We start from the raw sequence: 19490 nt of genomic DNA, 5'->3' as shown, positions 1-19490 counted from the left end.
GCCTTTTCACCAGTATAGTTAAAGTAAAATGCACTTGAAGACCCGATGACTGTCTCTTTTCAGAAATCACGACAGTCATCAACTATTTTTTTCTACCGAATAACATTTGCTATATGTGTCACTGTGCAGAAGGAATAGTGCATATATTTGTGTAAGGATGTCATGTTCACCTTTAGGTGATCCACAATCTTCCTATGTGTAGTGGATGTAGACAGTGAAAGTAAATAGTTCCCACATACTGTAGCCCCTACACAGTTGTGGATTTTTAATAACAGAGAGCATAAAGTAGAGGTCGTGAACCTGTGACTGTTCTGGCTGCCTCCAACTGCTCACTTTGATGGAAATGAATAAGTCCAAATTTAGTTTTTTTTAACCACTTTAACTTGTATTTTTTTTAAAAAAGAATATCACTGTGTTTACTGGTCTGAGATGGACGAGCATCACTACAGATCAGAAGAAAAATATGTAAAATGGATTTTGGGATGAATTCTTCCTTTAAATAAGCTGCCAGCAATGATGGGAAATATGCTTACATGATTTATTTCAGACAAGTCCCCCAAAAAACTTCCACAGGAGAAGCCACAGGATTGATATTAGTGTTAGGATGAGTCACCTGCTGATATCTCGCGGTAAAGAATAGTGTATCCATCCACTTTCCACCTCCGTGCTGTGTCTTTGTATGCAGATACAGCCAGTGAGCACAGGTTTTGATCATGTTACTGATCAATGGAAAAATGATTCCTCACATGTTTACCCTTGAATCTAAAGAAAACAAATGAGTGGAGCTCTGCCAGGGAGAGGATAGGATCTAATGAAGTTTACAGGAAATGTGGTCTCGATTTGTAAAAAACAAGGGCACAGCTGACAATTACCCCGACCACGGACTCATTTGTTTACAGCGCTGCGATCAAAGCATCAGAATCATATTGAATCCGAAACTCCGGTGTTTGAAAATGCCACACATAGCAGCTTTAAAAGTCTGTAAACAGTCACAGAGCTGGTTTATGTGAGACTTTCCTCAAATGGACAGAAGAATCGGGGTTTAATGAATGATGGACAGCAGCCTCCCAGCCCTGCAGGACCCTCACTAATCCTCCTCACTCTGCTGCCTCTTTTCTCTCTCTGCTTCACTGCAACTGAGGAATGCCTAAGACCCTTTCAGCCAAGACTCTGCGTGCTGCGATGGGAAAAAATGAAAGCGATGATGGTTTGGAGGTCAGCTCGTCAGCCAGAGGAAAAACTCAAAACAAGCATGTACAAGAACTGAATGAACACAGAGGTTGTTTTCAGTGTCCAGGTAGATGTTCACGTAGATGATCGAAGAGCTCATTCCTGACCTTTGGAAGAGAAAGTCAACATTTAGTCAACATTTTTATGAATTAAAAGATTTTATTTCCCTTGTTTCAGGGCAGATTTTCTCATTTTCAGTATCAAATTTGATCCTGAGTTGTTTTCCAGCAAGGTCGGTATTAAACTTGAAGCTTCATAATGTCAAGACCAAATAGGAGACGTTACAGCACCTACGTTCATCTCTTATTTGCATAGAAGTAATGTTGCTGTTATATTTAGTCAACTTATTTCTCTAGGTAGGAGAACACAGCTAATGCAGATTGTTTTTTACAGCCATAAAGCTAACACTAGTATTCCATCTCTTAAGTGGAAAAGGTCAGCTAGCCATCCAAACCATCTGGTAACTTAGCAGGCCAAATTTCAAATGATTTATCATCTGCAAAACTGGAGACTCTCTGCTGTCCTGTGAAAAACTAAGAACAAGCTCACTGCTTCCACTGAAATTAAGTGAGAAAGTAAATTAGCTCGATTAACTGATCATCATCAAGCTAGAGCACCTCTACAAAAGCAGAGGTTTTGTCAGTTTTCGGATGTGCAGCATTCAGGTGTGTATTAACACAATACTACAATCTATCCAGGAGTGGGAATCCCAGCAAGATCAGACGTGCAATACTCAGAGAAACCGAAGAGGTACATCTCAGACTCTACAGGCCTCAGTTAGCATGTTGAATGTTAAAGCTCATGACAGCACACTTAGAAAAAGACTGAACAAGTGTGGCTTGTTTGGAAGGGTTGGTGCTGCTCATGCTTCTTTGTGGTAGCACAGCTTTGGTTTATAATGTTGCATTGAACAAAACAAAAGAGTTCAGCAACAATGTCCTTTGGATAGGTCAGACCATAATGGAGACGTTTGGTCGTAATGCACAAAACTAAACACAGCAGTCTGCAGTCATCAAGTCAACTATGAAGTCTTCTGTATACCAAAGTATTCTAGAGTCAAATGTGAGCCTTTTGTTTGATGGGTAAAGCATACAATGATCCCAAGAACAGCAACAATTATACAACAGAATGACTGAAAAAGACAATGATAAAGGTGTTTCAGTGGCAAAAGTCAATGTACTGAAGTAATGTTGCAAAGAAGATTGACTCCACGATGATGTGAAAGACCGATAAAGTCATACAGCAAACCATTACCTCAAGTTATTGCTGCTGAAGGTGGTTCAACAAGCTATTGAATCATGGGCAGTACTTCTCTCTTTGTCAGCAGCAGTATCTGCCAGAATGGCAGTAGTTCATACTGTGGGATAAGAATGTGTTGGACGTTCACAGGGAAACTGAGGTTTGTATATAATATGTGACAATCATAATTTTTATGGTTCTAATTTTTGTTTGCAGTTGCTGGTTGGACAGGTTTAAGGAGACCGTAGTTTGGCTGCCACAAGAGGAACCCAACCAAGGTCACCAGTCTAAACAGGAGTCATTTTAACCTGTTAAGCAACAACAGAGTTTCATATAGAATACAGTTTGAGTCGCAGTTATCTATCACAGCTTGCATATTTTATATCTTCCCCCACTGAAAACGCTATGTCCAGATGAACAGAATCAACTTTCTGGGACCTTCATATTTTACTTTTGTTTTAAATGAGTGCTTGGTGCATGATGTGTGAATGATGCAAGAAAAAATGACCAATAACATTCAGATTTGACATTCTCATTGTTGGAATTCAAACTGATTGATTTTTAACCACAACTGAGCCAAACCAAACTCTAATAGTCTAGATTTAATATCTTTATTTGAGTTTTCAGAAGCTGGGTTGATCATATGGTATTTATTCAACAGGCAGATATGGTTTTCATTGGCCTGATTTTTATGGTTTCAGGACAAATCTTTCTGTCAGATTCATTTCTTTTAGGTTAGCAAAGGTGTTGAGATGTCAGAATATTTATCAGTTTGCAGACGGTGTTTTTTTTTGCAGTCGCACACTTACGTGGACCAGCTGGTCCTGCGTGTCGTACTCTTTGGTGCAGCCTTCCCAGTGGCAGTTGGTTTCGTAAACAGCCTCGGGCTCCTGCTTACAATCGTCCCGATCCACGTCATCCTTCAGGTCCAACAAGCCACTGTGATGGTTCTGTAGAAAATCCAGACCGAACACTGTTAAACACATGTCAAGCTGTCCTTTATTTTTCTCAGTATAAATGAAAAACACCGAGAGTTATTTACGTTGAACTGAAATAAGTACATTTTCTCGCCTTCATCTGAGGGCTTGTTTGCACCAAGCACATGTGGAAGCGTTTACTGCCCAGCTGTTAGGAGTCACATTCAGCTGTTTGTTCATATGTTTTACCTGCCACGAACACCAGAGATGGTAAATTACAGATTAAAGCTCGCACCGCTCCACCATGCTTCACTGAAGTTAAAGAGGTTGGCATCAGATTTGTTTTGACAACCCCAACCACAAACACACACGCGTGACTTCTGTTTACAACTCCACGTTAGCTTGTAATTCAGCAGCGTGAACGTAAATGAACCAAACACTGAAATCTCACATTGTCAGCTTTGTGTTTCTGAGTGTGTGATCAGGCGTCCGGGCTCGTCTTCAACAGCGGCAAATCTGGTAAACCTGTTGAGAAACTGTGTTTCTCAGACAGTTCTTTCAGTTTGATAAAAGCTTCCCCAGTTTTCTAAATATCGCCCCCCTTTCCCCAGTTTTAACTGTCTAAAAAACTTCCAGAATTTCCAAAATTGTTCCCACTTTTCCTTTCACAACTTTGACAAAAATCAAAGAATGTCCCAGAGTTGTGATCAATCATTCCAACCAAAATGGTATATATATATATATATATATATATATATATATATATATATATATATATATATATATATATATATATATTCGCCTTCCAAAAAATTCCCCGACTTTCCAGTTCACAACTTTGTAAAAAATTTAAACTTTCCTCAGATGTCCCCACTTCCTGGAAGTGTCACTGTTTAAAATGTTCTCCTGCTCAGTGTTCTCACCAAGACAAATGTACAGGGACGCTCACACATGTCTGAGACACAAACTGACACGTAGTTTGTCCCACGTGGCTCCCGGTACACTTCCACCAACACAAAGACGCACACACACACTGACACACAAGGTGCTGACTGCAGCATGTTTGTCTCTGCCCCACGCACGCTATCTTCATCAATTCTGGTGGCCCCAAGACGACTGCGCGCACCGCCGTCCCCATGCATCACGCCCAAACCTGCCTCGCTATCGGAGAGAAGCCGCAAATTTGTCAAAAGGAAGAGGAAAAGGCTCCTCACATGACAATAAAGCCCGGCCAATATTTCATGAAAATGAAGTGCTCTGGCACAGTTTACAGTGGCCGTGGAGGGAGAGGGAGGGGGAGCCAAACGAATGGATGCAAAGCTCTTATCATGTGGAGTTTTTCTGTATCCGAGATGCGATTTACAAGAAGGCGCATCAGGGGCCACGGATCAGGACACAGAGAGTGAAGGCAAACAAATGTTCCCACTTTCCTGTCCAAACTCCCACGCTTCTCGAAACAGTCCAAAAACGTCACCTCATGATCCAAAAAAGGTCCTGATTTTACAAACATCTGATTGCTCATTAAAAAGGTCGTGACTTTTTTAAAAGCATTTTTAATGAATGGCACCAAAGTTTCTTTCAAAACTAAGTCCCGTCTTTCCACACAATGCCTCTTTCCAAAGAGTATTCACTCCTGAAACTACGTTCAGACTTTCCAAAATATTCTCACATTTTTGTGCTGTTAAGCAAATTGTTATCTATTTACAGTTCAAGTCTCGGTTAACTCAAAGGTCATTTTACTCCATATAACCCTGATGCAAACTTAAAGCAGTAAAACACATTTTTCTCTTATTCTTTCGTACCGGTGAACAGGGAGATGATGGCCTGAGTCCTTCTGCTTCAGGCTTGACCTTAGACCTTTTGGTGTTCATGGGGTCAACTGTGCTGCTGACGGCCGAGTCGCCTCTGTGGTTCTGAGGAGGGGAAAGATTCAGGATCAGACACCTTTAGATGTTATGCAAGAACATCTTAAATGAATTGAAGTAAAAGTTTATCTCCAGTAAAAATCCTGTTACTCCTGCACCATAATCATAGTTTTACAGGAGGGTTACTGTAACCTAAAGTTCAAAATGTACGGATGCCCGTGGAGGACAATATTACTATTTTGAGTGATTTATCTGCTCTTCTCCTTCTGTTTGTGTATATATTTATTGTTATTTACTTTATTTTTTGCTTGTTTTAATATGTAATTTTCTTACTTTCTAACTTAATACTTTTTCTTACTGTATTTATTTATTGTTTTATGCTGCTTTACATGTGATACTGGGTTATATAAATAACACTAACTTACTTTAAGTGCATTTAACTTGAAATTTAACATTTTTTTGCATTAATATGGTGTCACTCTGTGGAGTAGATTTAATATTATTTAAATGAAATAGTGACAACAACAACAACAACAACAACAACAAGCAACCAAGACAAAACCCCACTAGAACAAAAATTAAACTATGCAAACATTTCTATATTTATCATAGAGTAATTCATATTCTCAGCTGAAAAAGTCTCTAAAATAGGCAAATACAATTCAAAATATAACACAAGGCAAATCACCGGCCCCTGTTCCCTTCTGCAGGATCTACACGATGCCCTTCCTAACCTCTCACACAAACATCTGTAATCTGAGCCAGACTCCGAGATTAGACGACCAGATTAGACAGAGAAACCAAGTGTTCGAGTAGAGAAATGATGGGTTTCCCCCCGAGAGTTTACCTCCAAGGGGGACACTGCGAGCATGTGCGGAGGCTGACACCGCAAATCAAAACACTGCGAGCACCGTGACCCGGTGAGCGAGCGGAGGGCGGGATGATGACAAACAAAATCTACAGTGAGAACAAACAGCTGGAAACCGGAGCTGCAAAATTCAGGGTTTGGCTAAACAGTTATTTCAGCAGCTGGCATGGAGAAAAATACCTGGGGAACAAAAAGGGGGAATTTCCTGCAACCGCACAGAAATCAGAGGCTTCAATCATCCAGAAAGCTTCGAGTACACAAAACTCTGTCAGCTTACAGCTGTCTTAAACTTATATTATTTTCTCTGTTTATTTAAAATCAAACCAGACAAAACTGTCTTTTGTTTGAAGAACTTTAAATACTGATTCAAATATACGAGGCAGATGTTTACAGTCTTGCTTTTTAAAACGGCAAAAGAAATAAAAATGTATAAGAAAACTACAATATCTAGTAATGTCAGTATTCAGATGTCGTGTGTATATGACTTCCACCTAAAAAGCTGTCATACTGTAAGAATAAACATTTTACTTCTGCTTAGTCAAAATAGAAAATTAACAACAGCCTTATAAGAATGTGTCAACAGAGCTGATGTTACTGAACCAGTGAAAATGTGCTTAAAAAATGACTTTTATAGAAGGAAAATGCAGCGACTACCAGAAACTCTGAGTACAAAAATGAAAAAATAATAATCCTTACTAGCAACAAATAAAAAGAGTTTAATGCGTAGCCCCTGAGCATTACATATTTAGAAGAAAATCAACAAAAAATAGAAATTGGATTATTACTTCTGAAAAATGAATCCAGAACCAGGTCCTATGTGACAAGTTAAACAAAAAAGAACAAGTAGGGCTTTTTTTTAGCAAAAAAAATATTTTTTTTTAAATCTTTAAACAGCATTTTGTCTTTAAAAGAAGTGGAAAACCAAAAGCTCTCATTCACTTTAAGATTATTTGAACTTGTTTCTAACAGAAACTGCTGCTAAATTTTGTCCAAATCAATATGACAGCATCTTCTATAGTCTTCACATATTTATATGTGTCTATGGAAAATATATTGAAAGGGAAAAAAACTGAATCACATTTATGGGGAAAAAATTTAGACTAATTTCTCAGCTTTGAGCATTCCTCAGAAATGTGGATGTGTTTAATTTTAGTCACACACCAGTTAATCAACCAATCAATAATTCAATCAAGCCATCTGTGAAGCAGAACTCCATAAAAGGTCGAGAACACGTGGAGCGCAGACATCAAATAACATCCACACAATACAAAAATCATTTCTAACCTGCATCCTGATACTAACCTGAACCTAAAATTATCAGCAAATATGACTTTGTGTAGAAACTAAATGAATTAATAAAATCACTTGCAGTACTTCTAAAATAAAGTGCACTGGTCCTTACATTTATCCCCTGTGATACCATATTTGATGGTTTTAAAGGTACAGAGCAAACTTCCTTTAGCACAAACTCCTCTTTAATTTCTGTAAATTAGTTTTTTTCTCCTGTACTGGAGAGGACATGACAGGGCACACAGGAAAGCAGGACGGCGAGGGGCAATGAAATGGAGAAAATGATGCGAAGTGGAATCAAACCGTTGCCCCTTTATATATTTTGTACCTTGGATACCAGGTCGCTGTTGTGGGTGGAGGCAGGAAGCGAGGAGAGGCCGAGGGCCCCCTGGCGAGTGGCGAAGGTGGGCGGCGGCTGGATGAGGGGCGGAGTGTGGCCGAAGGCGCTGAGGCCTCGCTGCTGGGAGAGGAGCTGCTGGTAGGCCATGGGATTGATGGGGTGAGGGAAGGGGAAGGACGGGCTGCAAGAGGAAATTTTTGTATAAAGGATTTTTGTATAAAAGAGAATCTCAGCGGTAAACATAAAACCTGATACTTATATTTACAATGAATAAATTAAACTTTGGTTTACTGTGCAGTTAACCTCCATTCTTTAATTATTTGAGGAAATAAAATTAAAAACGAAAATCAGAAAGAAAGAAGAAAAAATTTTGTGACTTTTCCCTTCTGCAACATATCAACCAATCAGGAGAGAGAGAGAGAGAAAATCAGACACCTGAGCTGGAATAAACCTGTTCAGTCTGAGAAGGAGATCAAACACTGTTCAGTAATTGAGATAAAGAATCAAAACTTGTCTCATGAGAAGGTTTAAGTTCAGTGGATCTGAACCTTTGAGTGACAGATCCAGGTGTTACGTTATTTGACATCAGTGTGGGTGCGGATACCTGAGCCCGCCGACCGACAGGTGTCCGTAGGAGCTGCTGGCGGCCGAGCTGGAGCGTGAATTGTTGATGTATGCCACCAGGGAGTTGGGCGAGGTGCGGATCATCGTCTGGAGGTCGATGCTGGCGTCGGACAGCGGCGAGATAGACAGCGCCCTTTTCCTGCTGAGCCGCGGCGTCAGTCTGGGGCTTGAGAACCGCGACACTGTGGATGACACACAGGTGGGTGAACAGGTGATATTATCCATCACACTGGTAACATGTAGGCTAGCAGTGAGAGGAGTCTAAAGGAAAGACTCTTAAATCTAACGAGTCACTCTCCACCTGAATGCAGTCTACTTAGAATCAGCCTGTGTCTGCTGTTTGTGCTATTTTGGGGTGGAGGCATTAAAGCGGTGAGGGTGGAAGTGCATGCTTGCTGTGATGGATGCTGCTGCAGCATTGCTGTGACACCCAAAACCCTGCGGACTCACAACAGCCCTATCAATAAGTGCTCACAGCGAATATAGTAAACTATCTCTTCACTGACACAAACAGAGCCTGGCAGATATTACTGTAGATATTAGACAATAAACTCAAGCCTCAAGGATGCAGGAATTGCACTGTAGAAGCAATCGTCTGGAATAAGTGACCTACATCCGACTGGATCTGTCCCAGTGACACAAATTTTAAATGGAGAAGGGTCGAGGGGGTTAGTTGTTGTTTGATTGCACAACACTGAGAAGAATCACCATGTTTCAGGGTATTTCGGTTTACAACTCCCTACTTTCCTAAAATAAGTAAAGAGCACTTTCAGTGGAGGGAGAATTCAAATACTTGCAGGTTGGGTTTCAGTTTGTCTTTACATAGGGAATAGAGTATAACACTGATGACACCTGGCTTTAACAGTTATGCATCCTGATGCTGATTTGCATAACATTATATGAAAACTGTCTTTACTATACAGTCTAAGTCAGCGGTACTGGTACCAGTCAGTGAGTCGTTTGGTACCGGGCCGTGAGAGTTGAGGCTCGGGTGTGAAATGTATGGTTTTCAGGGGCTTTATCGTTTTTTATCGTTATTTCTTTTAATCATTTTTATCATTAACTCGTTTTCCCTGGGCCTTTTCCCATGTGTTATGAATAAATATTCTGTTTTATTGGTACCAATACTGGCTTTATTTTGTTGTATTTATCCGCAACACCTTAAAGGTGAAAATAAACCGGTCCGATAATGTCCACTAGAGGTGGGCTCCAAAAGTTAAAATGTCCAACTTAATTTCTTTAGTTCCAGCAGAAATAAATGTGTTTACAGCTTAATACATATAACATTTTTAGCCTATGTAGTTAATTTCCCCTCATGACTACTATACAGGGGAATAATTGTTTTTTATAATTCACCTATTTAAATTGCATTAAGGCTGTCATGTTTAGGCTGTGTGCAGGCAGGATGAGGACCCAAACGCAAGCTCACGGAGGCAGGAATGAACTCAAAACACAGTTTTATTGCTGACGGAAGTTAAGGTGATACAAAATAATATGAAACTAAACTGTGAAGTTATAAAGGAACTGACTCACAAGGAAACACACGGCGGGGCACAGTCATGAGGGAGAACGCGACACTGAACTGAGGAAGACGCGGACATAAATACACAGAGGGTTAACGAGGAAAGTGGGAGCACACGGGGAACACAGCTGACAGATAATCGTAATGAGACAGGGCAGGAGTGAACACAACAGGATGGATACTGACGAGAGACTGTCAAAGTAAAACAGGAAGTACACAGAGGTTCAGACAGGAGGAGAGAGAGAGCACAGGGAGAGCACGAACATAACAGGCTGGGGAAAACATGGAATAAGACACAAGGAGGGGAAACGAGGGCTCACAGATACACAGAGGGGCACACAGGGGCTAATCAAATAAGGAACATCTTAACAGAACAACCTAGGAACCACGGCATAAATAAAGAACAAAATACAAAACACACAAAAACTAAGAATACTGGCCCATACATGGCCCAGGACCATGACATTGGCATTATTAGAGGTCGTGCTGCCTTGACTGACAGGGGCTTTAGCTGCTAACTGTCTGCTATGTTCCTGAATGGACCTCTAGACCAAGTTTAAAAGGATTTGTATAATTTTGGTAATAAATAAAATCAGATCATCAGCATACAGTTACAGGCTGCGATCAGTTTGTTCCTTCTGGTGCACTTTGATCATCTGACAGATAATATGGCTTATTGTGTGGTTATTGTACTAACAGACCATCCCTCCAGTTTTAGTGAAATTCTGATTTTATTTGGCTTTTAATTAAGAATCTGTGTGTGTGTTAGCTGATAACTTACCCTGTCATTCTGATATGTTCATTTCTGTCTTGAAAAAGCCAACACAGAGACTAAAACACTGACACTGACCCTTCAGTTCAGAAGCCAATGCTAGCATCACAATGGCTATTTCCATTATGATTTTGTTTTCGATCTACTCTATGATTGTTTGGGTTTAACAGAATTATGTCAGTACAACAGCAGGAAGTGTTTTTCACCGTGCTAAACTAATCACCTGTTGGCTGCATCAGGTGATCAGTTTGCAAAACTAATCTACCAAGAGCCACTCCAGGTCCTGTCAATGCCTTTAATCTAAAAACAGCTGTCATCACAATGGCACTCAATCAATTTGAGCGAATGGACAAAGGACCCCACATTTAATATGTCCATGTAGATAAGAAGCATCAGTAAATAATTTGTTTTTCTTACAAGGAAGCTAATATTCTAATAACAGGTCCCTTGATGGCACATTTAGAACTGTAGTTAAACCATAATTTACATGCATCTATATGAAACTGTTTGTTTGGTGGTTGAAAGGTGAATGCTGTTGCTCGGCTGATGTGTGTAATCTTTGAGTACCCAAAGTGCCTCATCCTACTGAGACATCCCTGATACTCACAGGCAGGTCATTTTACCATCTGTAAGGTTTTTTTTATACAAATGCACTGCAATGAAATGTGTCCTTAATGGGCTGACATAAAGGTGAAGAATGAGGGAAACATATCCCCAGCATCACAGTGTTGACATGTATTTGGTGCTGTTTAAACAGTAATCAATAAAACTGACTTCTGCATAAATCAGAAAAATTAGGGAATTTTTTTTTTTATCAATGTGTTTCTTGGTTGGATTTGGGAGAGTTTGACAGAGGTCAACATGTACTGGCTGTTTATTGTTTTAAAAAATTAACATGAGAAGGGCTTAAATTACAGACAAATACATGTTTTTTCCCAAGTTTTCTTTTGGAGAAAAACCCTCATTTCAATTTCACAGGCTTTAGAATGAAGCAGGGAATTAGCCTCCTCTGCAGCTGTCTGATCATTACATTTCACAACTTTAGTCTTTAGTCCAAACATGTGTCTGCATGAAATCCAATGCAGCGTTCACATCTGCCCACATGTGGCGACCTCATTAAGATTCAGACACGACCAATCAATCTTCCTGCAATAATTCCTCGTAATTACTCCAGATAAACATCACCCAGTCCGGGTTGGACTTCACGATGCTAAATGAGGGCAATTTACAAAGAATTGATTTCAACTGCAAGGAAATGTATGCAGAACCATCTGATCGATCTCAGCTCTGACATGTAAATTCAGACAACAAAACTCTTCTTCAAGCACTTAAAACAGGCTCCAAACTTCCTTTTTCTTTAAGTTGTAACACTGGGCGGACATACAGAACTCATTGCCTGCTTAATTGTAATTTTTTTCCTAACCAGCTAGTCCAGAAGACAATGAGAAGCACACTGACTGTATTTAGGTGTTATGGTTAAATAATAATGTTTAATGTGACATAAGTAAATAAACAGATTTTAAAAGATTCAGTCTGAGACTATAGATATTTTTTTCCTATGAAGTCAGAGTGAGTCAAGCCCCACAAACTGTATATAAAAGATGTCAGTAGCCACTATGATGTCACCCATGTATTTCTGGCATGGTGAACCCTTAAAGTGAGCAGACTGAACAATCTCCATGTTGGGTTTCTGAGTCAGACCACATTTGAATGATCTGAATCATTTTGAATCATCTGTCACCACTCATAAACTTTTCAATTCTTTTTTTCCCTAAAAACTCTTGTGTCAGTGTCTCCCTCTCTGCAATCTTGGAATCTCTGAGCTCTGTCAATGAAATGGTGGTAAACTCAGATATGCATTATTAGCTGAAGCTGTGGAGCTTTACCCTCTCGTTTCCCTGTGAATTGGATTTAAAAAAACAAAAACAAAAAACAGCCCAATGCTGAAGACAATACTTCAAAATATGAGTTAACAAGCTCATGGGTGACATCATGGTGGGTATTACCATGTATAGAGCTAAGCCTCTGGGAAGATTCAAATACGTTTTCTGAAACCCTGGTAATGACTACAATGTGGCAGGTTAATCTGGTCTTAATCTGCAACATGCTGTTTTTAGGCTAGTCTACATAGTGCACACAGCCATATCTGTTTGCTACTCAAAAATAAATGGAAGCCTTAAAAGTTGCCCTTTATTTTTGCACATCAAATTACCAAATAATAACAGTGAAGCTGGTATCTTCCTCAAAGATGGGAACGTTTAAAAAGTGTTCATTTAAAGAAAGAGTTTATCTATGAGTTTTCCACCACTGACGGTGGCTCTAATGTTCTCAAAAACTGAGCTAATTAAAGCACAATAAAGCATTGTATTGGACACCTGACACTAAATGCTGCCTGGAAAAGGGCTGTTAAGATAAATGTTAAAATCTGTCCTTGTTCCTTACAAAGAAACAGTTGGAGGGACTCCTGGAGCACATCTGGTTCACTTCCTGTCACCAAGGCCCAGAAACTAGAGGCTCTGACGTTGAGCTTTTCCTGCGACAGCAAGGAGCTCAGCATGCAATTAATTCTGCTTTGTTTGCTTTCACTGCCGTGCTTATTAACGATGGGACTCGGAGGGTCTTTCCAAGTATGTCCTGCAGCATATGTTACCTGTTTAAAGACTTGAGGAGGAGGAGGAGGCATCTTTATGCTGGGACATATGGAATTTGAATGATGATCTAACAAATCCACAGAAGAGGAAAAACATTTCCTCGATTCTCGAGGGACATCTTAGCTCTGGAGGTTTGTTACTGTTTGAGGGGCGGCCGGTGTTGCTGGATGCTAATTTGGACATTTAACCAGATGAAGCTCAGATAAAGCCCAGGTTGATGCTGATGGTGGTGGTGGGGGTGAGGTTTTCTTTTTTTTCCTACTGTTATCGGTGATGACGGCAGCGGCTCGTACGACGCCGTTCAGGACTGGCAGCCATATTCATCTCTGTTACTTCCTCTCACCTCTGGGGAGATGTGTTTATTAATGTGCCACTTCCACTGATAAATGGACCAATGGAAAGCCCCGGCTCGACTCGCTCGCCGCTGTCACTGCCGCCTCCCCCACTTCTCCATTGTGATTTATATTAGAAGCTGCTTTGGGGAGGGGGGGTGAAGTGTGTTGAAAACATTTTGGGAAGACGGGGGCTCTCAATTAAAGGAAAGTCATAAACTTTAGATAAAAATCAATAAGCTGCTTACACTTTCGATTATTCTGGGGTCAAACTTTGACATAAGCACTTAAAAAAACTCACAAGGAGTCTATCAACTATGACATCTGTTAATTTTAAATAGACATTTAAGCAAAAGTGACTAAATGATAGCCAAAAATATTTTCCTTATGTGAGCAATAAATATGAGGAAAACCAGTCAAAGATGCTTCCCAGATAGAAGTGAATGTTTGGCCCAGATGTGGCCCACATCTGCAGTTTTCTTTGGCCTTGAATGACTGCATAAACATGGGGTTAGCATGGCTGCCACAATGCAGCCAGAGGTCAAGGATGTTCTGTTTTGGGAGAAACGACACTCGCCAGCGCGCCAAGTGCCAAAAGAAGCCCGGATTAGGCCCAGATGTGTCGGCTCTCTGGGTTAACTTTACATGATTGCACTTTGCACATCTCTCATTCTGGAGCTAATAAAAAGACACCAGACCATCGACCATAAAAACGTGTAACAGATGAGTAAATTCGATGCCTAAAAAAAAAGGTGACCTTTTCTCATGAAAATAAAGATGTAATCGCTATAAAATAAAATCTCATGTTATGACTTTGCCAAGTTTCTGTTCTTTCACCTGCAGCGTGAGACTGTTTTATTTGTAACAGAAAGTTTTTAAATCATTATAATATAAACAAGTCAAACTGAAGACAAAACTGATCTGATGGTGTGAAAGATTACGTTCAAAAACAACAAACTTCGAGGTTACTTATTCAACATGAAACTACCACAGATGGTGTCAAAGATAGGGAGACACGAGAGGAATTGTTCACCCACACACACAAAACTGATTTAAAGATCTTAAAACAGAAATTAGTAGATCTGCTGCATGTGTTGAATATCTCCACCTTGAATCTTTACTCAGCTTTAACAAAGCCCCAAAACAAACCAATCAAAACCTTCTGATACCAAAAGCCTGGTAACAGATTTGCAGAAAACTAAATGTTTGTAGGACTGAGTGCAACCACAGAAGATGAATATGAAGAAAGCATCTTAGACAGCATTCCTGTTAGACAGATACCTTATGTGTTGCTTCTTTTGAGTAGTTTTTCTCAAACATCACCAGCTTTCCTCCCCTCGTTTCTAAGAATGGAAATATTTCACCGCGTTTGGCAGGTAGAGTGATCTTGCTGCTCCCTGCTCACAGTTTCAGTGAATATCTTAACAATGACATTTTGGCGAGACGGAGCCAAACGTGCTTTCCGTTTGCTTTGGCTCCTGCGCCTGCACAGTGTTTCGGGACGGCTGGAAACTGAGTTATGACAGCTTTAGTGAGCGCGGCTGGCCGGCTTCACGCTGCTGGCAGCCTGCCTTAGCTCTCAGCAGCACAACTTTGGCCTCCGACACCATAACACAGCGAGCTCATTCACAAGCCTGTGGGGAAGAGTTTAACCCACGCTGACGGCTCGTTCAGCGGCTCAGCAGGCAACCATATCACTCACTGTAAAACTTGGGGTGAGGCCTAAAGTCACCAGTTATTTGTACATTTATATATTGTATTTTTATATTTTAACTTCAGATGTGCTCTGTTTTCAGTGTCATTGTGGACCTCATAGATTGGTTGCAAGTTACAACCTGGAGTTCTCCTTTTCATTTTACAGCCTCAGGATACTCCAGCAAGAAACCACATGTAAGGGCTTTAGAAATGCAAAGACCTAAAATTCCCACGCAAATGTGTTGTTCTGTCCTTTAAGCTCATTATAGTTCATTTATAGAGGAAACATCACTGTGCTTTCTTCTATGAGTTCAGACTTCCTGAGCTGCTTTGGAATTTACATATATTACTGTAAAGAAGAAGGTGAGAATGATTGTTCCAAGCAGACAGCAAATATATGCAGCAGTCACACAAGACCTGGTTACTTAAAGGTAGACTTTTAACATAAGTGTGTTTACTGTTTCAAAATACTTTAAAATCCAAATCATCCAAAATTAATGAAAGACATCTATGTGTTGACGAGATATCAATTGGAAGCTAAACTGGTGACAATCTTTACTTTTGTATAAAACCAGTTAGTAGCACAAGATGTTGCAGCGAGTAAGTATAACCTTTACTTAACCAGGTAAGTCATGAAAAACACGAGGTCCTGAAGAATGCGTCCTTCAAAACCCTTTTGAGTAAAACATGGTGGATGGTTAAAATGTGTAAGTAGTGCTGTATAGAATATTACTAAAGAGTGTATGAACAGCTATACAGCAATGAGAGACTATCCAATGTCAATGAAGGTCACCAACTTCGCCACATAGCTGTTGGAATTATCAGTCCCATCACCGAGGCAACAAATTAATAATAAATTAAAGCAACTTCCAATGGAAAAGTAGCACATGTGACCGGGTTACCAAGGCAACCACTGGCCTGAAATAAGTACTGGAAACCAGCTGCCAGCTGAAAAGCAATGCATAAGCTTATTGCTTTGATGAGTAAGTGCTTTTGTTTTGTTTTGTTTTTTATTTAAACTTTAATTGAACATGTGCAATATTAACAAATGTTGCCTTTTGATGCATTGCTGCAAAGTTAGCTTAAAGACAATTTATATATGCAGTCCCTTGGCAGGTTACAAATGTTATCCATAATTGCACTTCAGATAAATCAATCTGAATCCATGAGTAGCACTGGAATAACTGTTTGAGACTTTTCTGAAGCGTAACATCAACTAGTTTCTCAAGGTTTGCTTATTAAGCATGTGCCTAGAACAAAACCCAATAAAAGAGCAAAAAAATAAATATATATGTGAATCCACACCAGACGCGAGAGTCAAAAACAGGCCAACAATAATATTTAAAAAAGAATCAACAGCTCTCATACTCTCACACTCCAGTTTTGTCTTTAGTGTAAAACCTCCAGCACACCTGCTCAGGATTATGACCAATAAAAAATATATATTGATGGGTACCCATAACTTTTTTTTTTCAGAATTCTGAGATTAAAGTCAGATTTCTACTAGAAAATTTTAGATTTCTGACAGAAAAAGTCAGATTTATGAGGAAAACAACCAGAATTCTATCTTTCGCCTCACAATTCTAGAAAAAGTCATCTCTTATAAAGATTTTTTTTCCAGAGGAACCTAATTCTCTCCCTGCTGTGTTTTTATATGAGTCTTGTGGCACACAGTAGTTATGTAAAGCACCTAGAAAAGCAAAGGTGAGTAAAGGATGAGCAGGAAGATGGCCATAAATATCCTACAACCCAGTTAGAAATTTACTGTATGAGAAACACTAACAGGAAATGTCACATCTGTGCAAGTGCAGAGGCGTTAAGCTGGCAGGTATTATCACAATGACTCAGACAGATGAAGTTTTCTGGTGTTCATCACCAGGACTTCCCCTCCACCATTAGTCTCACTCTCAGACACGGGTACCCTTTTAAGGTGCAGAGCAAAGCGCCGGATCAAAGCAGGCATCCATTACATTAAATATACCTACTGCAGCCAAAAGTGCCCCACAGTGGAAATATCACAGCACCACAATAAGTCCTCCATGTTTACGGAAAAGTGCTGGTGGAGGCCGGGTGTGGAGGCGAGCTGCTCAGCACATGTCCAATACCTGAAGCCCTTTAGATGTTTGAAGATGTTTGACATGAAAAATGTACACAGGGCTTTTTTATTTATACACCTCTCCTGTGATCTCTGTTTCATCTCCAACGTGATACGAATTTCATCTCCCTAATCGGGGTCAAAGCAGCTCATTGGGTAGAGCCGGGTGGGCTGGTGGGAAAAGAGACCTTTCTACAGTCAGTTTTAGTCAGCTGGATGAACTGACTTTTTACGTGATACAGGATTTGCCACCTGAAATAACGCTCACAACACAGTAACACCCCAAATAACCTATAAAAACACATAAGATACACAGATACACTGCTTGATATCAGAAGTATATACAACTCTTATAACCAGATTAGTTACACTTGTAGTTTGTGATTCATCTCCCAAAGAAAAGACAAAACAAATAAGATAAACTTATAAAAACTTAACTGAAATGTTTGTTTCCTTTATTTTTTCTATACATTGGATTGGAAAGTCAAAATCAACAATATGAAAAGCCAAAAGAGGTTCAAATGTAGGTTTTATTTCAACTTTAAAACTGTTTCCACACATTTTCACCATTTGCGTATAGCATACGGTGGCGTACATTGTCACTCATATCCTTGATATTTTAAAGCCCCTTTTCCTTTCTTTTTTTTGTTACAACCAGGTGACCTGTTTGGGGCAAAAGGCCGAAGTTAAATAGAATGGGTATGGGTGCATCACTGCTGTAAAGCTGGACATTGTAACATGGCAGTCTATGGGGACCGACTCAGTTTTGGAGGCACCTTCCACTGGTAATGACAGGAACTGCAGTTACACATTTTTTCATTTACTGTCATCGTACTATGTCTGAACTTCTTAACCTAAAAATCACAGGAATCCAGAAAACCAAAACTAGGGGCTTAGAGAAGTTAGGAAATATTTCTTTGAAACTGCAGCTGGAAACCTTTCAAGTCAAATCTCAGAGGTACTCACCATCAATGGGAGCGATGTAGTCAGACAGGTGGGCCCCCGCCGTGGCCCCGGCCCCTTGCATGAGCAGTTCGCTATAGGGGCTCCGGTGGCTCGCCATTAGGTGATAATACTCAGCCGGACTGGCTCCAGGTGGAGGAGGAGGAAGTCCAAACAGCCCACGATCTTTCAAATGCTCGTGGGCCACTGCAGGAGCAAGCAGAGAGGGTGCGAATGAGCAGAGTTAAAGAAAGCTATGAGAACAGGAAATTAGGACAGGGAGGATAGATGGATGCAGGGATGGAGTGAATGGCTAAACAGGAGGAGGGAGGGAAGGGGGAGAGGGGTAAATTCCTGGTGCCTCACACTGAGGGGATCTCTGAATGGGGAGAGGGGCCAGTGGGGTGGAGCTGGATCGCTGATGTGCAACAGCCCGTGTAGGTGCTCCCACCCACCAACCCCCCATTTCTTCAGTCACACAAGGAAAACAAGTCTTTATGTTGTTGGTGTATGTAAAGGTCAAAGACTCCAGAGTGTAAATATTAGTTCTGATTTACTGATTATTTTGATGGACAGTGGAGGAACTTTCACATCATGAGTTTAGTTACCTAATTTCACTACTTTTTCTTCAGTTTTTAAGGTGGTTGCAGCCACTTAATTAATCTGCCAATTAATCTAGTTTATAGATTTTTAAGGCAGCCTACAGCTACTTTATAATGCAAACTCGTGAATCGTATTGGTGTTAACATCTGCACATAGTAAGATCCTTTTAAATGTGTCAGCACCTGAAAGTCTAAATTATGAATCTGTTTTTTCTCCTCCACGTCCTCACATTGTGTCTTGCTCCCTTTTTTCAGGGTCTCTGCCTCCTGCTCAAGTCCTAATCGATCTTTCAGACGACATCAGGCCTCTGGGCGTAAAAAAGAGCAGACGCCGTGCTCGTGCTGACTTCATAGCTGAAGTAGCTGCCCTTAATTCGCCCTCACAGGATCACATTTCCACCTTAAAAACTTCTGAATGATGACCAGAGAGCTAGTTAATCAGATGAAGCTGTGGGAAAAGAGACGCAGTGCAGGAAGAGAGCCGGCAGGTTAAAAACTGCAGAACC

The 19490-nt window shown here is 40.3% G+C and overlaps 1 protein-coding gene across 1 annotated transcript in view; it reads right to left on the bottom strand.

The window, feature by feature from the left end:
• Nucleotides 1-19490, bottom strand: part of LOC146491460 (zinc finger protein GLI2-like) — a 98722-nt gene that overhangs the window by 16164 nt on the left and 63068 nt on the right. The window contains exons 5-9 of the mRNA XM_085152747.1: nucleotides 18407-18589; nucleotides 8354-8555; nucleotides 7738-7930; nucleotides 5189-5299; nucleotides 3279-3419 (exon numbers count right to left, since the gene is read on the bottom strand). Coding sequence (XP_085008873.1) covers nucleotides 3279-3419; nucleotides 5189-5299; nucleotides 7738-7930; nucleotides 8354-8555; nucleotides 18407-18589 — 830 coding nt within the window. The remainder of the gene's footprint in view (nucleotides 1-3278; nucleotides 3420-5188; nucleotides 5300-7737; nucleotides 7931-8353; nucleotides 8556-18406; nucleotides 18590-19490) is intronic.

Source organism: Neolamprologus multifasciatus, chromosome 23 (genome assembly GCF_963576455.1).
Source record: "Neolamprologus multifasciatus chromosome 23, fNeoMul1.2, whole genome shotgun sequence".
NCBI classification, from domain to species: domain Eukaryota; kingdom Metazoa; phylum Chordata; class Actinopteri; order Cichliformes; family Cichlidae; genus Neolamprologus; species Neolamprologus multifasciatus.
The sequence above is the reverse complement of the archived record's forward strand: the minus strand, read 5'-3'. Positions and strand labels throughout refer to the sequence as shown.